The sequence below is a fragment of the Cajanus cajan genome, chromosome 8, assembly GCF_000230855.2.
Source record: "Cajanus cajan strain Asha chromosome 8, NIPB_CcT2T_4, whole genome shotgun sequence".
Classification (NCBI taxonomy): Eukaryota; Viridiplantae; Streptophyta; class Magnoliopsida; order Fabales; family Fabaceae; genus Cajanus; species Cajanus cajan.
In genome coordinates, this window is record NC_138524.1 from 31393850 (window position 1) to 31419048 (window position 25199).

General features: G+C 35.3%; 1 protein-coding gene across 1 annotated transcript; it reads right to left on the reverse strand.

Moving 5' to 3' along the window:
• Positions 1-22064: 22064 nt before the first annotated feature.
• On the reverse strand, positions 22065-24953 carry LOC109806396 (myb family transcription factor IPN2). Its single transcript, XM_020368784.3, has 6 exons — positions 24610-24953; positions 24117-24193; positions 23882-23948; positions 23669-23735; positions 23303-23345; positions 22065-22861 (listed from the first exon to the last, which is right to left on the reverse strand). The coding sequence occupies exons 1-6, from the start codon at positions 24785-24787 to the stop codon at positions 22226-22228; spliced, it is 1068 nt and encodes a 355-aa protein (XP_020224373.1). The 5' UTR covers positions 24788-24953; the 3' UTR covers positions 22065-22225.
• Positions 24954-25199: the final 246 nt, after the last annotated feature.

Below are 25199 nucleotides of genomic sequence, written 5' to 3' on the forward strand. Positions count from 1 at the left end.
TCCATGGAGGGTCCCGCTTGGGATTAATATGGATTGGTGAGCCTTTTAATAAAATTGCTCGTTTGACGAGGTCTCAGTTTGAGAATAAGTCATTCTAGCAATCCATATTTTTAAACAAATAAAAGAGTCCAACCATCCTTCGCGAATGCCGAAAGCCCGTTTCGGGCCGGTGGGGACAAAGGGCTTACCAAGTTTTGCCACAAAATTTATGTTGAAGGTTTTCAAGTTGCATCCCAAAAACTTGTGAGGGAAGGGTTTCCAAGTTTTGTTGGTCCCACTGTACTAGAATCTAGAAGGGGGGTTGAATAGATTCTATCCTAACATAACACTCTTTTTGTACAATTCTTGAAAAACAACCTATCAAGAATTCTAAGATACAACCTTTAAACAATTTGAGTAACAAACAATAGGAGATTACAAGGTCTATTACTAGCGTAACAAAATATCAAAGTATATGCAGCGAATCAATCACTTGTAATCAAGGTTGATTTTATATTACCTTCTTTTTAATCAAATTCAATTACAAGAATAAAGTTCCGAGTTGGTACTGTAATTGAAATTTCATTTTTCACAAATCTTTAAAATCTTTAAAATAAGAAATCAACAAGATTCTTAAAGATAAGGGTAAGAAGATAAAGAACACATAAATTTATACTAGTTCAGCCATTCACTTGGCCTACATCCATTTTTCCTTGATTTAGCACCCCACCAAATCAAAGATCATTCACTATAATATTGTTTACAAACACCATGCACACACAATATTACAAGAATTTCAAACACACATCAATCTTGACACCACAAGATTGAGAACAATCAAAATTTTTGTACCCCACAGAAATTACTTGAGAAACCCTACTCAATATTTCATTATCTCTTCTTGAGACACCCTATCTCAAGAGATACATCAGTTAAAAACAAAAATACAAGTTTAAAGATCAGAGTAATATCACCTAATTCTATGAAGATGTTAATCTTTCACTCTTGATTCCAACCAAGAGACTCTATTTTAATCTATTACCAACTTTGGTAATATGTTACCTCAGAGAGTTATTTAAAAATATGTTTAGTAACAGACTTGGTAATCTATTAACACAGAGGATATTTGAATATCATTTTCCAGTAACAGGTTTGGTAATCTATTACCCTGAATGGTAATTTGATTAGCAAAGTTACCTTGAAAACTCTTGTTTGAATCAAGTTCTATTTCTATGTTAAAACACTTCGTAGTAAATTACCTTTTTCAAGATAATCCATTACTTCATGTTTACTCATGGAAATACTTAAAAAAACAAATTCTTGGATTCCTTAAAAGCTTGATAGGTTCTTGGATTAAGAAAACATCATCAAACATAAACAAACACACACACAAGCCTATATTTGTTACAATCAATACAATATCCTTTTTGTATAGGCTCAAACATCTTTTATACAATATCATCAAAACTAAAACTTCTTGAGGATTCTTCTTGTCATCTCAATGATCTCACTAGTGGAAAATTAGGATACTACGTCACCCATTTTACGTCGGATATAAAAACACCCGACGTAATAAAAATGCGGTGGCATGAAGCATAATTTTGTTGAATTATTTACGTCGGCCCTAATTGGGCCCGACGTAAATTTTAACATCTACGTCGGCTAAGCATTGTGTCCGACGTAGATGTTAAAATTTACGTCGGACCCAATTAGGGTCGACGTAAATAACCCACAGAACCTGTTAAAAGGTGAGCGCGCACTAGCTAAATTTCAAAATCTTCATCGTTTTTCCTTCTCCCGCGCCTCCTCCTCCTTCTTCTGTTTTTCTTCCTTCTCCCGCGCCTCCTCCTTCATGGCGTTCATCTGCACCTTCTTCTGTTTCTTCTTCGCGTGCTCATGGGCTTTTCTAGGAGGTTCTATGAGGTAGCATCTTCCATCAAGTTTGTGTTTTCTGGAATATTTTTTTCGTAATAATGTTTGTCTTTCATTTCGAGTTTTTGAAGCTGGAGAAGGAGAAGGAAGTGACCAAGTCCAGGTTTGGGGAACGCACTCCTGGGTCTATCAAGCAGAACGAGCCGTTCTGCTGCACTTGTTTTCTTTTTTTTTTTTTTTAATTTTTTATGACTTTTTACGTCGGACCTTGGCATGTCCGACGTAAATTTACGTTGGTTTTCGCGCCCCGACGTAAATTTACATCTCCTGCTTCTACGTCGGAAGTTTTTCTGACGTAAAAACCCCTAAAATAATTGACGTAAAATGTGTATTGTGTACTGTGTCTCCATCATCTCCAACAATCTCCAACAAGTTTAACACATGAAACTTGTGAGGGAGAGGTTTCTAAGTTTCACTCATAAAATTTGTATGTAGAGATTTTCATCTTTAACCCACAAAACATGAAGGGAGGATTTAAATGCGTATATAACACATTTTAAGATAATGAACATTTTTTTTAATGTAGGTATGAAGAGGCAAACCACGTCAAATAAATTTGGTATGATTTTTTTTATATCACTTTATAGCGTTGACTTATTTGTATTATTTCATTATATGCATAAAAGAATAGTTTTTTGTTTCCAACAAGATTTACACACATATATATATATATATATATATATATATATATATATATATATTATTTTATATGTCGATATATCTTATGTGGTCATTCAACTCAAATCCAAAAAGATATTATTTTAGAGAAAACTTATGTTGGATGTGCCAAGTTCATCGCTGCAAATCTTTCACGAACAAAAGATGATATTTGGTTCGGTTTGTCAATGATATAACACTATTTTACTTCTTTTTCCTCAATTTGTTTTAATTTTCAGCACAGACAAAATATGATATTTGGTTGAGTTTGTCAAATATAGCACTATTTTACTTCTTCATCAATTTGTTTTAATTTTTACCACTGACAAATTATAACATAATTTCATATACATGATACATCATCTTTATTGTTATGAGTGAGGTCTGACATATACTTCATATTTTTATATTTTATTTAATAAAAATGTTTAAAAATTATCATTATTTGTTAGATTTATTGATGTTGTATTTAGTTCTTAAACATTAAGATTTTGTGTCTGACTCTTACGTTTGTAAAAATGATTAACTTTTAATATTATTTTTTATTATTTAAAAATATAAAAATAAAATCATCTAAAAATACATACATTAAATCTAGCTATCGTTTTTATATATCTTATTGATATGTTATATATAACTAGATTTTGTGTGCATGCCGATTGAACGGGTATGAATACTAGTATTAATACATATCTATGTATATGCTAGGATATATATATATATATATAGTACAAGCATATAAATCAATTACCCATTTCAGCTTCTCCTCCATTCTTAGTTATTCTGTTTCGTGCTCGTGATTTTCCACTTGAAAAATAAGTCTTGCACGGGTGGCTTATTGTAAAACCTATCCTCATACCCATATATACCTTCTTTGGTGACATACCAGTCACAATATGTGCACCTAACAAAATCTCTTTTTGCTTTATAAAAAACATATGAGCCTTGTGCCTCCCTCCATGATAAATGACAAAAGAATAATGTTGTACCCCAAATGTTAGGATGAAAGTGCCACCCATAAACTTGATTTTTATAAATCACATGATCCCCTAGATCATCATCTTTGGATTTGCAATGAATATTGAGACCGAAGTTTTCATCATCTCCACCTATGTTATTGAAAATACGCACGTGTGTCTTTTGTGTGAAAGAGAATTCTTGTCCTCCATATTTTTGTTGTGTGATGGAATTTGTGGAATTAATAAGGGCAACAATGAGAAACAGAAGAAACACAAGTGGCTTGGTAGAAGATGCCATGATGCTGTTGTTGGATGTGTTTAAGACAAAGACAAGTTGTTATTTATAGGTGACATGAGAATTGAGTTCTTTGCACGCACTAGTTTTGTTAAACCCTTTCCGTGTAAAAGAAAAACCTATGTAGTGCAAAAGCTGTTTAAGGACGGTTTTTGGTGAAATGCAGAACATGTGTAAAACTAACATCAAATAACGTAAAAGATTTTTCTTTCTATCCATGCATAGGAGGTGTAGCAAGTGAGAAGAATGTTTGTACGAGAAGAGCAAATATGGAGTATATAACTGTAAATAGATTATTATGATTGAAAGATATTTAATAATTGTATGGCCAAAACAAGGCCATATAACTTAATCTTATAATCTTGACCAGAATTAGAGGTAAATCGGGTGAATGGTTGAGGGGGTATTTTATTCTACGTTTTAAAAAAATATTAACAATTAAATAATTTAATAATATTATTATGATGGAAATATAAAATATTAATTAAATACGAAATTATTCATAAAAATGAAAAGTAAAAAATAATTAAATGTTTTTACTTTCCAACATAGCTATAAAGTTTAATTTATAATATTTACTTTCTTGAAATCAATAGATTTTATAGAAGATAAAAATTATTTTAACTACTCACGTATTACTTCATTAAAATCATTTGTATGAAGCTTTTTAATTTATCAAGTCATGTAAAAATATTGAAAACAAAATTAGTGGGTGAACGAATGTAACAATAAAATTTAAGAGCATGTTTAAATGGCCTATAAAAAAAACAAGCTTAAATGATTGCATGTTAGTATATATAATCTACATTATATATTACATATTATTTATATTAAATTTAATCTATGCATGGATAAATTAGGTGTGTGAGACATAATTTCTATTATTTTGAAGTCAAATCATATTTAAAATAGAAAATGTTAAAACTAACAACTTTTGTTTTGATTAAAATTATAGATTCTTTAAAAATTAAAGTATTTTAAAAAAGACTCCTTTGAATTACAGTAAGATAGAAAACTCAACATTTCCTACTTTCACCCTTTTAGTTGTCACTGCTTTATTCTAAACACCAAAGATAAAATTGCTCGGATGTTATTTAGATTTAATAAGAATATAATATAATCATTATTAACACTACTATAAGATGCATATATTAAAAGAAAAATTAGTATTATCTATGGAAGAAATTTGTAGATAAGCATAAAAATCCGTAAGTAAGTGTTAATTATCTATGGAAAAAAAATACGTAGGTAATAAGGTCGTAGATAACGTTACCTATGAAAAATTTTGCGTAGGTAACTTTCCAAGGGTAACATTACCTATGGAAAATTTTTCGTAGATAACTCACAAAAGTTATTGTCTATAAATTTTTTATGTAGATAACGTTATTTACGAAAATTTTTCCATAAATAACCCACTATAGTTGTTATCTACGGATTTTATCTGTAGATAACCTTCGAAAAATTTTTGTTTAATTTTAATAAATTTATTAATGTAACAACTCTCAAGTTTGACCTCTCAAGGATGCTATTTCATGACACTTCACTTTTCAAGTGTATTTTGTCCTTACTACACATTTTCTGGGAAACTTCCCAAAAGGTCACTCATCCCTATATTACTCTAAGTCAAGCACGTTTAACTGTAGAGTTCTGATGAGATAAGCTACTAAAAAGTAGATGCATGTTGTCAGTATAAGTAGTACAAATTAATTCATTTAAGTCATCCTCAACTATACAATCTCATACTTATACTATTTTTGGATCCCTCTCATTTTGGTGTGTGCAAACCGCTATAAAAATATATATAATAATTATATTACCGATGATAATAATTATATTATATTTAATTAATCTTTATATATATATATATATATATATATATACTTACTTGTACAATTAACAATCTACTTATTTCTATTTAAAATTAATATTATGATACAATTTAAATTATTTATTATAAATTTAAAAGTTTAAATAATAATTTATATATTTTAAAATGATATGGGTTATAATAACACCGGTGTATAAGTAAGCTACCTGAACAGAGTCATACTCATCCAAATGATCTCAAACCTATCTCAAACGAAAGCTAAGTGAATAAGCTACAACTCTTATGAAGACATAAGATTCCAAAAAGATCACCTTCTTAGCTAAAAATTCAAAAATCACTTCAAGTATATTCAGCTCTTACAACTAAACTTCTGATCACCAAAGCAGTCATAACTAAAGTTCTAGACCTCCGTTTTATCTTATTCCAGTTCCATCGAAAGATAATATCCAGAGCCACAACTTTCATGAAGACCACAAAATCTGATTCTGTCAATATGATACTCATACTGGCACAACGAAATTTCAACGAAAATATTCCTCATATCATACAGCAATAGTGTACTAACATTTCACAAAATACCTCAACCATTCCAAACTCACTCCTTTCTGCCTTAAACTCATATTCAAGCTTTCCATTACAACCCTGGACCAAAACAGCTCACATATTTAGTGCAAAGGACTTAGAGAATAAAATTCACATACTACCTAAACCATAAAAGGTTAACATGCCAGCACCAAAACTCAAGGAACGTTCCAATCTCTCATCAAAATATCAAAACTCCAATTCTCAGATACAACCTCCTTGGATTCAATTGCTACTACTATAGATTCCTAAATTCCATTAACCGTAAACTCTTGACAAATCAATGTCTCACCAAATCTAAGGTCTCAATAATTTCTAGTTGATTATCAAGGCTTTGTCCGTACTATTGGTACATATGCTCACCATACGAGTGATACTACTCAACCACTACTTCTTACGTATGTAGACCCCTAAAATTGTCCGGGTCGGAAATAAAACTCGAAGACCCTCAAAGATCGAAGGAAAGTCAGCCAGAAGGACTCCTAGAAGACCATAGGATGGCTATCTGTAGGTTTAGAGGTCTTAGAGTAGCTTAAAATAAGGAAATGGAGGGAATGAAGCCCAATACGGCCGTACTAAACTTAATACGGCCGTATTGAAGCTTCAACACGGCCGCAGCGAACTCAATACGGCGTATTGAAGTTTCTGAAACTTCAATACGGCCGTACCGAAGTCAATACGGCCGTATTGAAGCTTCAATACGGCCGCAGCGAACTCAATACGGCGTATTGAAGTTTCTGAAACTTCAATACGGCCGTACCAAAGTCAATACGGCCGTATTGAAGCTTCAATACAGCCGCAGTGAACTCAATACGGGCGCATTGAAATTTCTGAATTTCAATACGGCCGTATTGAACTCAATACGGCCGTATTGAAGTTCAAAAATTTCAATACGGCCGTACTGATTCTGTAGCCCGTATTGGGCCTTTTCCCTATAAATATGACGTCAATTGGACGTCATTCCACACTTTTACACTAAGTTTTAACCCTCTTCTTGAGTATTCTGGGTTTTTTTTGAGCAGTGCTCTGCCTAGAAATCACTCGAAGAGTTGATCTGGCGAAGTTCTTGAGACACGAGCCATTTGCTTGAGTTTCGAACCTAGTCGAAGGGAAATCCTCCGGATTTCCAAGTCAAAAATTATTTTTTAGGAAGGAGTGAGCGGGCTTGTAGAGCGAGGGAACGCCAAAAAGCTTCCCAGTTTTACTTGATATATAAAAGCACGCTTCAAGAGGTTTCTTTTCTAAAAATCCCTTCTTTTACTGCTTTCTATGTGCATATTTAACTGTCATCATGTAGATAGTTAATTTATAATCGCTTATAATAAATAGGGGTAATTTAGTAATTTTATATTGTTATTTTAGAAATAATCTGTCATAGGGAACCCGAAAGGGGCGCTGTGGGGTGCTAACACCTTCCTCACGCGTAACCGACTCCCTTACCCGACTCTGGTTGTAATGGCCGAAGTCGATTTTTGAATCGATTGCCTTATCCCTTTTTCCAATGTTTTGAGTAAAACATTGGTGGCGACTCCAAAGAACCCTCCTTTTACGAAAACCGCTAATCCATGGAGGGTCCCGCTTGGGATTAACATGGATTGGTGAGACTTTTAATAAATAAATAAATTGGATAAGATCGACAAGGTCTCAGTTTGAGAACAAGTCGTTCTAATAATCCAATACATTTTCAAAACTAAAAATAAAAGAGTCCAACCATCCTTCGCGAATGCCGAAAGCCCGTTTCGGGCCGGTGGCGACAGATGGCGACTCCGCTGGGGAAGCTTCGAGAGTCAGTCCCATTTAGTGACAGATTGTTTTTAACAAATAATAGTTAAAAATTACTTCGTTACCCCTTGCTTGTATGATAACATGATTTATTATATGGCTTTAAATAACTGTTGTATGTTTAAATTCCGCAATTGTTTGAAATAAAAACTGCACACAAACCTTTGCACACAACAGTTCCCTCTATACCCGGGGGCATGAGTGATTAACCATAGGGAGTGGATGTTAGTACGGCCGGTTGTCGAATGGGTCTATAGGTGCCCGTAGACCGTTGTCGGAAAACATCACTCAAGGTGATAACCATGAACTTGAGTCCGACGGTGCGTTGGAGCTTTCCATCGACCTACGATGAGAGGAATTGGGTCCCTATAATGGGGGCACCTTGGGGGCCTCAGACCGGTGAGAACAGTTAGAACCACCTTGAACATGCACTTTTCTGCAGGAGACCCCTACCTCGTGATTCGCTCGTGACTGTTCGTGGATGAGTGAATTGTTTGTGCATTGTTTATGTGAAATTGTTTGAGCATACATTGCATTTCTTTAAACATACAACATTCCTATTCTTTTAAAATAAAAATAAATAGGAATAAGGATCTTCTAGTACATGGTGTTAACATCTACCTTCATTGCATTCATGTAGGTAGTTTCCCTTTTCACCGAAAAAATAATAAAATAAAAATATATACAAAACAAAATACCCGAAAGAAGAAAAAAAGGGTTATTTATCCAAACCAAGCAATATCATGCATCATCTTAGGAACATCCTAAAAACATGATAATGCTTAGTTGAATAAACACTATGCATGCATATTCAACCTCATCATCTCATATCATGCATATAGATCATGGAGAGATCTAGGAGTCATTCATACATCTCTCCTAGTAATCCATTAATAAACATTAATAAAAAGAAAGAAATAATCGATGCGTATATTCAAAGAATGGATCACACGCCGTTCGTTATCAAGTGTAAGCCAACAACCGCGCCAAGCGAGCACACGTCAACTCCGTTGTTGGTAATCAAGACAAACAAAGGGGAAGGTCCAACACCATTAAGGATCACAGTTCCAAGGCCTTTCCCTTACAAATCAAATAAGGCTGTGCCGTGGATATACGACATCCACTCTTCTGCCGACAGCGATATCTCCAACATCGCTGGACTTGGGGGCATGACTAGGAGTGGTAGGATCTACACTCCCTATGATCTTCATAACAAAGCCCCCAAGAATAAAGAAAGAGAAGAAAAGAAAACCGAGGAAAAAGAATCCGAGGAGGAGACTGACAAGCTGTTAAAATTTATCCGACAGAGCGAGTACTCCATCGTGGATCAACTTCATAGGACGCCAGCAAAGATTACGCTGTTGTCGTTGATCCTATGCTCCGAACCGCATCGGCAAGCTCTGTTGAAAGTCTTGAACGAGGCATACGTGTCGCACACTATCTCCCAAGACAAGTTTGAGGGGATTGTTAGTCACATCAAGGCTAATGATCACCTCACTTTCACCGATGAAGAAATCCCCGCTGAGGGACCGAACCACAACAAGCCCTTGCACATCTCTGTAAAGTGCAAGGAGTACCACATCGCAAAAGTCTTGGTGGATAATGGATCTTCCTTGAATGTGATGCCTAAAAGAACTCTTGATCAAGTGGCAATTAAGGGAGTCCAAATGCGCCCGAGCAACATGATCGTTCGAGCTTTCGACGGTTCTAAAAGAGAAGTGGTGGGAGAGATCAATCTTCCAATCCAAATTGGACCCACTATCTTCAACGTCGAATTTCAAGTGATGGACATCACTCCCGCATACAGCTGTCTCCTCGGCCGACCTTGGATTCATGATGCGAAAGCTGTTCCTTCTACGCTCCACCAGAAAGTCAAGATGGGTGACAAGCTGGTGACCGTGCAAGCTGAAGATGACATACTCATCAGCAAGCCATCCACCATACCTTATGTGGATGCAGCAGAGGAAGCTTTGGAAACCGCCTTCCAAGCATTGGAAATTGCCAATGTTGAAACGTTTCCCCGAGAAATGAAAAAGGTAGCCTCCATGCTCACCAAGAACGGATACTTGCCTGGACAAGGGCTTGGCAAGGATTCCCAAGGAATTCCCGAGCTACCCATTATCAAGGAGAACCCAGGGAAACAAGGGTTAGGATACAACCCTACTAAAGATCAAAGGACGAAGAGGAATCAAGATCCTTCTCGACGTTCTTTAAGCCAGATCTTTCGGAAGGCCGGTTCACAAAACGTCAAGGCCGGTTGTTGTCATCAAGTGTTCTTCTCCTTCTAATAGGGATGTTTAGACCTGATGACTATTAGAGATTACTCCTCGGGGACAGCCCGACCCCCGAGCCTCGATAGGGCACATGTTTTCCACTATGATTATAATAAAATCATTCTTCATTATTTCTTATTGCTTCTTTTCTTGCTTACAATAAAATTCTAGACCGCATTATTTAACCCTGTTTGAATAAACATAAATGAGGTTAAAATCGTCTTAATAATAATAATCCCGCATCATTTTTATGTGGAAGTGTGCACGACAACTTGGAGCACCTTTTCTTGGCTTCAATAAGTGCCATCATGGATAAAAAGAAATCCTAAAAATATAAAAGAAGCTCGGCAGGAAACCCAAAAAGGGGGCTGCGCAAAAATAAGAGCATAAGACCCGCTAGGAATCCCACAAAAGGGTGACCTAAGCAAAAATTAGGGTTACAAAATAATGAACAAAAACAAAAGCCCGCTAAAACTCCACAAATGGGTGTTTTAGGCAAAAGTTAGGGCCGTCAAAAAAAGAAAAAACAAAATAAATCCATGATGGTACCATCAATTGAACTCAACAAGGGGCTCAAGAAAAGCTATCCAAGTTGTCAAAGCACAATCATTAATAACAAAGATGTGCTTAACTTCATAAGTGTTTAATCGAACAAACCTAAACACAATAAACCTACCTTGGCCAGCCATTCTTACAAAAACAATTTTTCAAAAATAAAATAATCCCCTCTAAAACACAAACTTTCGAAAAAAATATATCCTTTCCTTCTTTTCTCTCTTGTCCCAACGATTTTTTTAATAATCTAGTGGAAACATGGAGATATAGTGGTCAATAGGAGGGTTGACACATCTTCTAAAGGAAGGGAAGGATCATTTGGTTGATGACACCAAATCTCAATGTAATATGCATCATTCCTCGGTTACAGAAATCGGCAGCGCACAGCCCGTTTAGAGGAATGGCAAAAATCCAAACAGAGAAACGCATCGGTTAATTCTTTTGAAAGATAAATCAAATAGAATTAGGTGCATCATACTGCATACATGCATACAGATGATAGGTGTACTGGAAGATCATTTATTCTATGTTTATTGGAAAAAACAAACAAAAAAAAAAAAAAAAAAAAAAAAAAAAAAACAACAACAACAAAAAATATAAACTTCAGAAAAACAATGCGCCCATACCATGTTCAGTACACCCGTGCTAAAATCAGGGTTATGAACAAAATTTCAACTCAACACGGGCGTATTGAAATGGATACGGCCGTATTGGCTATAAAGAAATTTTCAAAGACCTCGTCATGAGGCAATCACATAAAATAGAAAAAATAGAAAATTGCTTGTGTATGACAGCAGAAAATTCGACAAAAAAGACAGAGATTCCGCATCATACAGAATAACTGAGCCTGGAGAGGCTTGCCGAAATAATACTCATACGAAATAACTGAGCCTGGAGAGGCTTGCCGAAATAATACTCCCCAAGAGACATCTCGGCTTGCACTCTTGGGCTGAACAGAAACCATACAGAATAATTGAGCCTGGAGAGGCTTGCCGAAATAATACTCTCTCATCATAACAGAATAATTGAGCCTGGAGAGGCTTGCCGAAAGAATACTCTCACAAAATAACTGAGCCTGGAGAGGCTTGCTGAAATAATACTCTCACAGAATAACTGAGCCTGGAGAGGCTCGCCGAAATAATACTCTCGCAGAATAATTGAGCCTGGAGAGGCTCGCCGAAATAATACTCTCGCAGAATAATTGAGCCTGGAGAGGCTCGCTGAAATAATACTCTTCTTCATCAAAGAATAATTGAGCCTGGAGAGGCTCGCTGAAATAATACTCTTCTTCATCAAAGAATAATTGAGCCTGGAGAGGCTCGCCAAAATAATACTCCTCAGAGACATTTCTGTACAGAAAAAGCCGAAACTAACAAAAAAGGCAAAAATACAGAAAAAGCCAAAATCAACAAAAAAGGCGAAATACAGAAAAAGCCGAAACTAACAAAAAAGGCAAAAATACAGAAAAAGCCAAAAAACGACAAAAAAGGCAAAAGATTTAGAAAATCAATCGCCTCATACAGAATAATTGAGCCTGGAGAGGCTTGCTAAAATAATACTCCCACAGAATAATTGAGCCTGGAGAGGCTTGCCGAAATAATACTCTCAGAATAACTGAGCCTGGAGAGGCTCGCCGAAACAATACTCTCTGACCATACAGAATAACTGAGCCTGGAGAGGCTTGCCAAAATAATACTCTCACAAAATAATTGAGCCTGGAGAGGCTTGCTAAAATAATACTCCCACAGAATAATTGAGCCTGGAGAGGCTCGCCGAAATAATACTCCTTCAGAATAACTGAGCCTGGAGAGGCTCGCCGAAAGAATACTCTTTCAGAATAATTGAGCCTGGAGAGGCTTGTCGAAACAATACTCATTCAGAATAACTGAGCCTGGAGAGGCTCGCAGAAATAATACTCCCCAGAGAAACCTCAGCTTAAGCTCACGGGCCAAATTCCCCAGCGAGAGCTATCAAAGCAAGATCGACAAAATTCCCAATGGAAGCACGATCGCCCAAGCAGTATATCTAGTCAAAGGACTTAAAACTTCCTCAGTGGAAGATAGCTCTCTGACTCAAGCGCTGAGTGAGGCTAAGCCTGCAGAGGCTTCCTAAATAATACTCTGGGATACATAAGATCCCACATTCCCCAATCGCCTACTCAGAGGCATCCCTGCAAAAAGAGAAAAAATCAAAAATATCAATAAGTATTCCCCAAGCGGAATCTGGCACTCAGCCGAACACTGAACTTCAAATCCCCAGTCGCCTACACAAGAGGCACTCCTTCAAAAAGGAAAACCCAAAAAAAAAAAAAAAAAAAAAAAAAAAAAAAAATCAATAACAATTCCCCAAGCGGAATTTGGCTTTTTAGCCAATCATTGAACGTCAAGCTGATACGCCTAACAGAAGAGGCTAATCAAAATCAACGACAGAATCCCCAGCGGATAACAGCCTACACAGAGGCGACAAAAATCAAAAAACCCAAAAGAGATACCCGAATAAAGATAACCGGGATACTCCACCAACGTCAAAGGACGTCAGCCAAACATAAGGCATCGCTCAATTCAAGAAGAGCATCTGTGTCTACACCCCAAGGAAACAGAAATTCCTCAATGGGTACCAACAATGCAATGCAAGTTGGAGCACAGGAACCTATGAATGACTGCACATCCCCTAGACGGATCCCTGCGTTATCCAGCCCTCAGCGGCACAAAATCAGAAAAACCGTCGAAGCAGCATCGTGGACTGTGGAGACAAAATCATCTCAAAGCCTAAAAGGCAATACTCAGTTACCCAGTTGTCGAGAGCACCGAGGTATGCACAAGCCTGGAGAGGCAGTACTCAGCTACCCAGTTGTCGAGAACACCGAGGTATGCACAAGTCTGGAGAGACAGTACTCAGAGTCTGGAGAGACGATACTCAAAGTCTGGAGAGACAGTACTCGAAGTCTGGAGAGACAGTACTCAGAGTCTGGAGAGACGATACTCAGAGTCTGGAGAGACAGTACTCGAAGTCTGGAGAGACAGTACTCAGAGTCTGGAGAGACAGTACTCAGAGTCTGGAGAGACGATACTCAAAGTCTGGAGAGACAGTACTCAAAGTCTGGAGAGACAGTACTCAGAGTCTGGAGAGACGATACTCAGAGTCTGGAGAGACGATACTCAGAGTCTGGAGAGACTATACTCAGAGTCTGGAGAGACGATACTCAGAGTCTGGAGAGACGATACTCAGAGTCTGGAGAGACGATACTCGAAGTCTGGAGAGACAGTACTCAGAGTCTGGAGAGACAGTACTCAGAGTCTGGAGAGACGATACTCAAAGTCTGGAGAGACAGTACTCAGAGTCTGGAGAGATGATACTCAAAGTCTGGAGAGACAGTACTCGAAGTCTGGAGAGACGATACTCAGAGTCTGGAGAGACAGTACTCAAAGTCTGGAGAGACAGTACTCAGAGTTTGGAGAGACGATACTCAAACAAAGTCTGGAGAGACGGTACTCAAACAAAGTCTGGAGAGACGGTACTCAAACAAAGTCTGGAGAGACGATACTCAAACAAAGTCTGGAGAGACGATACTCAAACAAAGTCTGAAGAGACGATACTCAAACAAAGTCTGGAGAGACGATACTCAAACAAAGTCTGGAGAGACGATACTCAAACAAAGTCTGGAGAGACGGTACTCAGACAAAGTCTGGAGAGACAATACTCAAACAAAGTCTGGAGAGACAGTACTCAAGGTCTGGAGAGACAATACTCAAGGTCTGGAGAGACAATACTCAGCCATCAGCGTCGTCAAAGGCACGTTGGTGTTAAACTTAGCTACCGAGGTTGTCAGAAGCGCCGAGGTATGCAACAACCTGGAGAGGCTACTCAACAATTTTCCACCGGAAGACACTACAAGTCAGAAGGTTGGTGTATTACCCGGACAATTGGGTCAACTCCTTTACTTGTCAATCGGTACATCAAAAGGCCGTTTGACTAAGTAAAGGGGGGGCAGCTGTAGACCCCTAAAATTGTCCGGGTCGGAAATAAAACTCGAAGACCCTCAAAGATCGAAGGAAAGTCAGCCAGAAGGACTCCTAGAAGACCATAGGATGGCTATCTGTAGGTTTAGAGGTCTTAGAGTAGCTTAAAATAAGGAAGTGGAGGGAATGAAGCCCAATACGGCCGTACTAAACTTAATACGGCCGTATTGAAGCTTCAACACGGCCGCAGCGAACTCAATACGGCGTATTGAAGTTTCTGAAACTTCAATACGGCCGTACCGAAGTCAATACGGCCGTATTGAAGCTTCAATACGGCCGCAGCGAACTCAATACGGCGTATTGAAGTTTCTGAAACTTCAATACGGCCGTACCGAAGTCAATACGGCCGTATTGAAGCTTCAATACAGCCGCAGTGAACTCAATACGGGCGCATTGAAATTTCTGAATTTCAATACGGCCGTATTGAACTCAATACGGCCGTATTGAAGTTCAAAAATTTCAATACGGCCGTACTGATTCTGTAGCCCGTATTGGGCCTGTTCCCTATAAATATGACGTCAATTGGACGTCATTCCACACTTTTACACTAAGTTTTAACCGTCTTCTTGAGTATTCTGGGTTTTTTTTTAGCAGTGCTCTGCCTAGAAATCACTCGAAGAGTTGATCCGGCGAAGTTCTTGAGACACGAGCCATTTGCTTGAGTTTCGAACCTAGTCGAAGGGAAATCCTCCGGATTTCCAAGTCAAAAATTATTTTTTAGGAAGGAGTGAGCGGGCTTGTAGAGCGAGGGAACGCCAAAAAGCTTCCCAGTTTTACTTGATATATAAAAGCACGCTTCAAGAGGTTTCTTTTCTAAAAATCCCTTCTTTTACTGCTTTCTGTGTGCATATTTAACTGTCATCATGTAGATAGTTAATTTATAATCGCTTAGAATAAATAGGGGTAATTTAGTAATTTTATATTGTTATTTTAGAAATAATCTGTCATAGGGAACCCGAAAGGGGCGCTGTGGGGTGCTAACACCTTCCTCACGCGTAACCGACTCCCTTACCCGACTCTGGTTGTAATGGCCGAAGTCGATTTTTGAATCGATTGCCTTATCCCTTTTTCCAATGTTTTGAGTAAAACATTGGTGGCGACTCCAAAGAACCCTCCTTTTACGAAAACCGCTAATCCATGGAGGGTCCCGCTTGGGATTAACATGGATTGGTGAGACTTTTAATAAATAAATAAATTGGATAAGATCGACAAGGTCTCAGTTTGAGAACAAGTCGTTCTAATAATCCAATACATTTTCAAAACTAAAAATAAAAGAGTCCAACCATCCTTCGCGAATGCCGGAAGCCCGTTTCGGGCCGGTGGCGACAACGTAAGCAAGAAATATCAAACAAATAAGCAATCATGAGAATAACAAAGAGCAATCAAAAATAGCATCATCAAATTATATCATGTCTATCAGACAAATCCTGAGATCACAATGCACACAAATAAATAAACAACAACATAATCAATCATCATATTAGCACATCAATAAGTTCAACAATCAACTCATCACATTATTAATCTACCAAACAAGCATAGTAGACTCATAACTCACGGCCGATTGGATCGACCTGCTCTGATACCACTAAATGTGACACCCTTACTACCTCAACACATATATTGTAACTTTACAAACAAATGTTTAAATTTCGATAAAAGGGTTCACATGAGAAACTTCAAAAATCGTTCTTGAATAACCACAATAATAAAGATTTAGAAAATGAAACACAAGAGTTTACAAATTATTTTCAAAATGATATTTACAATTCTAAATTCATATAAAAATTTCGTCCTAAAAGTTCTCTGCCCCGATGTCACAATATCATAGTATACCCCTAATTTAACTGTTGGCATTCTAGATGCCACTCGCAGCCGGATCCTCCTCACCTAAAACATCCACAAAATTATACGGTGAGAAAAGAAAACATCTATATGTAAAGTACATACAAACACACAACATATCATCTTATTATAACTCGATACTTAACAAAATATTCATAAACAATTCAATGTATCATAACTTTATCAATGCATCATCATCACGTCACAATTCGCAATCACAACAATCATCACAAATCTTGCAATCAACCCTATGCCAAGGTCACGCCTATAGCATCTCTTGCCCAAGGTCGTGCCACCCCCGACATAAGTATTAATTTGCCTCACACATCCCACACCATGCAAGGGGTACGCTCGTCCTTTACCCAAGGTTCGTATCATCCCTGGCCATTAGTGCGAGAGACCACAATCACATCACAATCCATCCATCACAATCCACATAAATCTTACGATTAACAATATCATTTCCACATCCATAATTCAAGCTAATCTTACAATTAACACTATGTCAAGACCTCGCCACATCTGACACAAGTGATACGGGTTAATTGCCTTACTCGACCCACACCATACTAGGGTTCGTATCATCCCTAATCATCCAGGAGTACGCTCGTCCTTGAAGCATCACCTACCCAGGATTCGTATCATATATCCCTGATCATTCAGGAGTACGCTCGTCCCTGAAGCATGAGTGTGAGGAACCACAATCACATTACAATCCATACAATCTCTTGCAATTAACCCTATGTCAGGGCTGTCATAATCGACATAAGTGGTGTGTGTTAACTGTCTTACTCATCCCACACCATGCTAGGGTCACGCCCTCCCTGTAGCACCACTTACCCAGGGGCCGTGCCATCCCTAGTCATTAGTGTGAGGAAACACATCGCAATCACATTCTTAATCATGTCCATACCACATCTCATCTCATATCACGATTTCATATCACATACACAATTTCATATCACATACTCAACAGATAAGTCTAACTAAATAAGCGTTTACACATCCCTCATGCAATTCACCATGAATACTCATTATAACAATAATATAACAATAATATAACAATAATATAAAACTCAATTAATTCCCCAATTTAATACAATATTAAATCAATAGAATTACCAATTTCATATAACATTCATAAATGTAATAATAATCAATGGAATTATCAACATAAACAATAAAACCCCTAATTATTCCAAAACCTAGCTCACAGACACTTTTCTACAATTTTGTTCTCCCTCTCAAATCATCATTCTTACAAATTAAATATGTATTTCTAATCCTCAACACATACAAAATCTAATGGGGTCATTAATTCCTCAAACAGAAATAATCTAATTTTTCCCAAAACCTAACTTACAGGCACTTTTCTATAATTTCGTTCTCTCTTCCAGAGCGTCATTTTTACAAACAAATCATATATTCGTAGTCCTAAATATATACAGAATCACATAAGATAATTAATTCTCCAAACAGAAATAATTATAAAATTACTCATAACTCTAAGGGTTCTTCCTCTACCCAGTTCCCTCATGTAACTCTACATATAAATAATTTCCCTTTTCTCCCGTACCTGGATAAACAGCAGTTGAAACTACAACAGGGATCTCTTGGTCTCCTCCTCTAAGTGCCCCATGGTCTTCGGAGAAAAGAAGAGGGGAAGAAGAAAGAATAGAAGAGAATAGGAAGAGAGAATGAGAGATGGGACAAAATGAGAGGTAAGGCCTCCTATTTATAGGAATCTGCCTCAGCTAACCCGGAACGGCCCGTTCCAAAAGTGGAACGGCTGTTCTGGACTCTCCAGAACCAAGAAAAAATCTCAACTGGAACGACCCGTTCCAAAACCGGAACAACCCGTTCTCAATCCCAGCAGAATGGCCCGTTCCAGTTTCAGAACGGCCCGTTCTCCAAACCAGAACGGCCCGTTCTCCAACCGGAACGGCTCGTTCTCCAACCGGAACGGCCCGTTCTCAATTACGTTTTTAGGCAAATTCTTTATTCTGGAACGGCCCATTTCACTTTTGAAACGGCCCGTTCCGGGCAACGAATTGGGTCCAAGGCCGAATGAAAATTGGGCTGTTACACATTCAAGATTCAAATTTTGTGGCCTCCAATTAAGCATTCCCCAAGGTCATCTACTCGAAGGAGGTCTATTACTATTTGTATTTGCATTCCCTTGTTGTGGTAACACCACCCTCAAATCTCGAATTTAGGCCAATATTGAAAGAGTATTTTTTATATTTGAGTAGTCGGAACATTCTCAATTCTATTATTTGAAATATTTTCATATTGTAATTCCTAACAACCCTTGTATTTTCAAAATTGTTATTCAGAATAGAAATAACATTGTTATCTTCCATATTAGATGATTCATGAATTTCTTGAATAACATTATTTTCATACTCGGAAAGTCATGGATTTTCCTGAACAACAATATTTTCTACATCAGGATTGCTACTCTACCACTTCTTAGTCTCATACACTTTTCTCAAGACAAGTTTTTGTAAAATTTTGCAACAAGATTTTCACTGGGTATGCTAATTTGTTTTCATTGGAATTTGATTATGAGAATCAAATACAAATAACGTTTTAATAAGACTTGAAATCTTTCAAAATAGTGTGGATTCTTTTTATTCAAACTGGTAACCTATTGGTTATTTTCAACTTGAAATATAGTACAAAGAGATAGACTTTGCAACAACGTAAAACAATAACAATTTGGAGAAAAAATTGAGATTAAGAAGTGAAAATATTAACTTTTGAGAAGAAATGAAGTTTAAGAAGTGAAAAGTTAAGTTTGAAAAAGAACAAGTAGGGAAAAAGAGATTGCATAAAAATCCAAATTACTAGAAATGAATTAGTGGTCCGTATGTTGTAGTAACTCATTGATCTGTGAGTATTGCTGGAACTTATGATACGTAGGGTATCTACAAGTTTCAACCTTTATTATATAGTACAAACTATAGAGTACAAATCCTAACTACTAATAACTATTCCCTACAATCTTGCCTTTATCTTTATCCTTACCATTATGATGTCTACGGTCTTAATTCTTCAAACCTTCAAATTTCTATAATAATCTTATCATATAGTGAAATTGATCAGAGGGTAATATTTTGATATTAGTCAAAATAATATATTAAAAGATTATTTTTCAACATTTGATCGAAATGCTCTTTAAAAAACCATTTTTTACATTATCAAATAATAATAATAATAATAATAATAATATATGTATTATAAATAAACTAACATGAGATACACTATGATATATACACTCACAAGTCACTATTACATTTTTCATTTGAGTTTCAATACATAAGTAATCAATTTTATTACTACCCTGAATCATTTGTGCCTTATATTTGTTAATGAACAAATAATGTTAGCATTTTATTTGTGTGGGCTATGTTCCATCGTGTCTTTTCCAAGTCACAATTAAAATTCCCCTTCATACACTTTAGTGTCTATAGCAAGTTTATATCATATAATTATTCATGATCTTATTTTAATATTGATATTCATTTATTTATTTAATTTTATAACAGTGACAAATTCATTAAAATAATATTAATTTATTGATTCTTCATTTTTATTTATACATTTACACAGATTTAATTTAGCTAACCCAAACTCAAATTATTTTCATCGGATTCCAAAACACATTTGATCAAATTCAACTCAAATTAACCCATCTGTGACTTGTAAATTACATGATGAAACTGCTTAATAGTGACGCAAAGAATGTTCTTTATATATTAACTTAGAATATCACTATCCCTTCTATTTTAGAAAGTGTTCAATAATTTTCTCTCACTTTAAATTCATATGCATGTGTACAGAAAATGTAAGCTTCCAGAAGAACCTGCTTAACAGGGACGCAAAGAATGTTCTTCATATAATGTAAAACAGGCGTCATTATTACTATACAACAAAAAGGAGTTGCATAGTTTTCTCTCACTTTAAATTCTCGTTTTAATTTTCTCACTTTAAATTCGTATGTGTGAATAATTTTCTATCAATAAAATTCGTGTGTGTTATCAACTTAAACCCTGTGACTTTACCAAAATTGCACACTTTTAAACAACTATGGCTGTCAAAATTTAGAAGAAAAAGAAAAAAAAAAAAGGCATTATTGAATTTTTACATTCTTCTTGATTATCTTTCTCTTTCTTTCTCGAGATATTATTAGTACTTTTACTTGATAAAAAATGAGACATTTCGTGCCTAAAAAAATTGTTTAAATTATATAAAAAATAATAGATAAATGATTATAGATAATTATTCCAAAAGTATAAGATTTTTTTTTCTTAATATTTGAAGAATTATAATATAGTCCCGGAGAACAAAAAATAATTACACAATTTTATTTTCATAATAATAGGTATAATATATATCTTCTTTATAATAAATATAAATTCTTTTTATTCCAATCTTTATATTTTATGTAAAAAAAATATTAAATATTACCATATGACTTAAGTATCTATGATCTCAATATATTTGTATAATATATATATATATATATATATATATATATATATATATATAGAGGAGGGTTCAAACGACACCGGTGTAACTTTAACTAAGTGTTACACCACTTAATAACTTTATATTAATTATGAATTTTGTAAATCCAACCGTTAGATTGAAAGTTCATATCTCTTAGATCATATATACAAAATTTTATATTAATCCAAGATGATTTGATATTTCATTTTTATAAAACAAAATTGACGTAATATATTTATTTTAAAATATACTAAAATATGAATACTTTGATTACCCTCAAGTTGTTGTTCAATTTTAACAAAATTTGATATACACATATAAAGTGATATGAACTTTCAATCTAACGGTTGAATTTACAAAATTCATAATTAATATAAAGTTATTGAGCGGTGTAACACTTAGTTAAAGTTACACCGGTGTCGTTTGAACCCTCCTCATATATATATATATATATATATATATATATATATATATATATATATATATATATATATATATTCAAGGTTTTCAAATAATTAATTATAAAAAAAATTATCATGTGAAGATAAGTTGAAATAACAGTTAAATCACTTAATAATTTCTCTTTATCTACGCTCTAAATTAAAGTTCACGTACTCATGCTTCATAATAACTAGCAAACAAGAGTATATATTTGCGCACCAATTAATATGTAATGTTAACAATATTTAATTTTAAAAGTTGGAGTAGTAAGAAGGATGAAAGCAGATTCAATTTATCCCGATAAAAAATAATAAATAAATAAATAACCCAACAAAAGTTTTGCAATTTGTTAGATTGAAAATCTTGTTCAAGTACCTTAATTTAAAAGCGGTTTAATATATATTAGATTAGAATGAAACTTTCGATTTTCCATGCAAAGGCATTATACCACAAATATTAACCTCCGTATGAACTGCTAATCTCTAACACCCAATTCAAAACCCTACATCTCATACAATTAGTATAGTAAATTACATAATTAAGCAAATTAATTATTATAATTCTCAACCAAATGGGGAGCTTCTACCTTGTGCCACGGAACTTGCATTAACCATAGGACTCGTCCTTTCTGATTGAAGTGGTGATCTTTTTGGCGATGGCCTTTCTAGCTTCAAAGGTGCATCAAATTTCTTCTGATCCCCTATACTTTCTCCATGGAGTACCACTGGCTTTGTGTCATAGATCTCCGACATGGGATCACTATCCATTGATGGTGGTGAAATCTGAACCTTGTGATGATCACCTTTGAAAGGGTCATCTTGAGGGCTAATGCATGATGAAGCCGTTCCCATATCTTGAAGCCTTAGATCATCATTCCAAATCAAAGGACTCTTTCCACTTCCACTATAGGGGCAAGGCCTCTTCTTCCCCACAAACAAACTTTCACTATTATTAGTTGGAATAAACCCTTGATCAAGATGGTCACCACTACCATAAATGTTTAGATCTTGAAAAGAAGGGAAATTGAGAGAAGAAAATTCTTTCATGACCCCAACATCAGGGGTGCCTTGAGGACCTCCAATGGTACCCTTCATGTTTGTGGCCATGTTTTCTCCGGCAAGTGTGTGACAAGCCTTCTCCAATATACTTTGCATGTATTTCCCTTGAGCCTCAATCCTCAGCTGAAGGTTTTTCTGAACCTGCCACATATCATAATACACCAAAACCCATGTCAAAGACGCCCATGAAAAATAAGAGATATAATTTCAGGAATTCTTTTTTTATCTTAAGGTCCTGCAAAATTAAGTTGATCTTAGAGGTTTAGTTACAGGAATTGTAAACCCTACAAAAAATGTTACATATAATAATACACAAAAATTAAGTATCAATATAAGTACAATATATGTAGGTATATATTTATTTGACATATACTTACACACAATTTTAGTGTTGATTTTGAATGAGATTTAACAACATATGTTATGTATCATTATAGTTTATACTAACCCTTAATTTTTAATAATATATTAATATATATTATATTTATTATGTAGATAAAAGTAATTTTTAATGATATATATAGTGTCATTATAGGATGTGTGTATATGACAATTTTCTTTTAGTGAAATTGTAGTGTTTACCTCTAGTTGTTCATGCAATCTTCTTTGCACCTCCATTTGCATCCTATATATTGCATCAAACAACCCAAGAAGAATAGAGAAAAACTTAATTAGTACATGTTAGGATTTTTTTTTTTGAGAAAATAATCAACCTTTTAAAATAAGAAAGTATTATTTCTTCTAGAATAAACATTCAAAAATAATCTCAAAATCAGAAAATAAAATAAATTATTTTTCTAAAAATAAGTTAAATCAAGCACACACTTATTTGTTTTAATAAATTGAAAAAGGATAAGAAAATTGAAAGAATAAGAGGGTGGAAAATTCTCTTGAAAGTTTGTTTATTGTAGCTGTATTTAATAGAGGATAGAAGAGAGCTAGGCATACTCGTTCATGTTGCGACCAATCATAGCAGAAGAGGGACCAATATTTCGTTGAAGGTCTAAAGCCGAAGCTGCCAGGATGGTAAAAAGATGTTATGAAGATATGTAAAAGAACTGTATGAATTAGTTCAAACATTTAAAAAAAAAAAAAAAACTCAATGTTTTTGAATAAATTAAAGAAATTAAGTTATTGGAAAATAAATTAGTCTGTAGTCACCTCTCATGCCATCCTTAATCGAGTGCTCATTGAAATCCTTGTGGGGTTGCTTTCCAAGTCTGAATTTCTACAAAATTCAAATCACAACTTAATCACTAAACATAAAGGAAAAGGTAAAAAGAGAAAAAGAGAGGCAACAAGATAGCCAGAGGAATCGACAGTTCCACAAAAGAGTGCTAAAATGAAAAGCAAAAGAAGTGTGGAATTGAATATGGTTTGTGTTCAAAGTTCAAACCTGAAGGTGGCTCTTGAGGTGGTAAAGGGTGAGACCCTTCACACCCATAACCCTCATGATTGTTTTAGGAGTGGCCTCTGCAGATCATAAGAACACAATAGCGAGTAATTAATTAAAAAAGCAATATACATTAACATATGCATACATTTAATTAAAATCTTTTATTTTTCTTTCGGTAACACTTGTCTATCTAGATATAGATTGACACATGGATGTCTTCTTTTTATTTTCTCCATGTGATCGAATCACAATCACAAATATAACAACAAGATTTAAACATCACTAGATTGATCTTAGTAGTTTTGATTCGACCTATTGACTCTTACACATGGATGATTATGAATTATTAATTATTTTTAACTAGAGACACATGAAGGTTAATGAATTATTATTTTGAACTAGAGAAGATGCAAATAAATATATATTAGTTATGAATAGTATATAGTTTGCACCAAATGAAAGGAAAGAACAAAAGGGGGTGTTAGATTAGTACTATCAGGTCCTCCAAGCTGAGCAACAGCATCAACAAAACGTTCATGAAGTTCAACAGTCCAACGGAGGCGTGGCTTTGGGTCTGTGGTGAGGACAAGGCCTGAGTCTCCTTGCACACACATGGGTCTGTCATGGGAATTCATAGTTGAAGGCTTTTTAGGAGGGAACATTCTTTCCATCTCTCACTCTCTCTGATGAGAAGAAGCTCTGAGGAGTACCGAGAAATTCAAGAACAAATTCGATGCAAAGAGAGAAGAATAGGGTGCGTTTTAATTGGAGACGAGGAGGTTGTGAAAGGGTTTAGCTGTAGCTACCCCCTCTAAACTCTAAAGTATAGAGAATAAGGGAAAGAGCTACCTTGCTTAAAAAGAATGTGTTAAATATAATGATTTTTTTTTAACAAAAAGAATAAAGCATTGTTATTCTAACATGCAAGCCTTCCTTTGTCAAAGTCACCGCCTCTCTCTCATTCCAACCTTAATTACTAAGGGTTCGTTATGGTGATTTTCAGTTTTAAGTTTTAAATAATATTTCTAAAAATTATAGTGAGCTATATATTAGTTTTTCTTTATTTCTCTTTAATTTATAGTT

Excerpts from the sequence above, each read along its gene's own strand:
- LOC109806396 (XM_020368784.3), bottom strand. The coding sequence starts at position 24,787 with ATGGAAAGAATGTTCCCTCCTAAAAAGCCTTCAACTATGAATTCCCAT. Across the intron at positions 23,949-24,116 it reads ACCTCAAGAGCCACCTTCAG|AAATTCAGACTTGGAAAGCA; the intron begins GTTTGAACTTTG and ends TGAATTTTGTAG. Across the intron at positions 23,346-23,668 it reads ATTGGTCGCAACATGAACGA|GATGCAAATGGAGGTGCAAA; the intron begins GTATGCCTAGCT and ends TGCAATATATAG.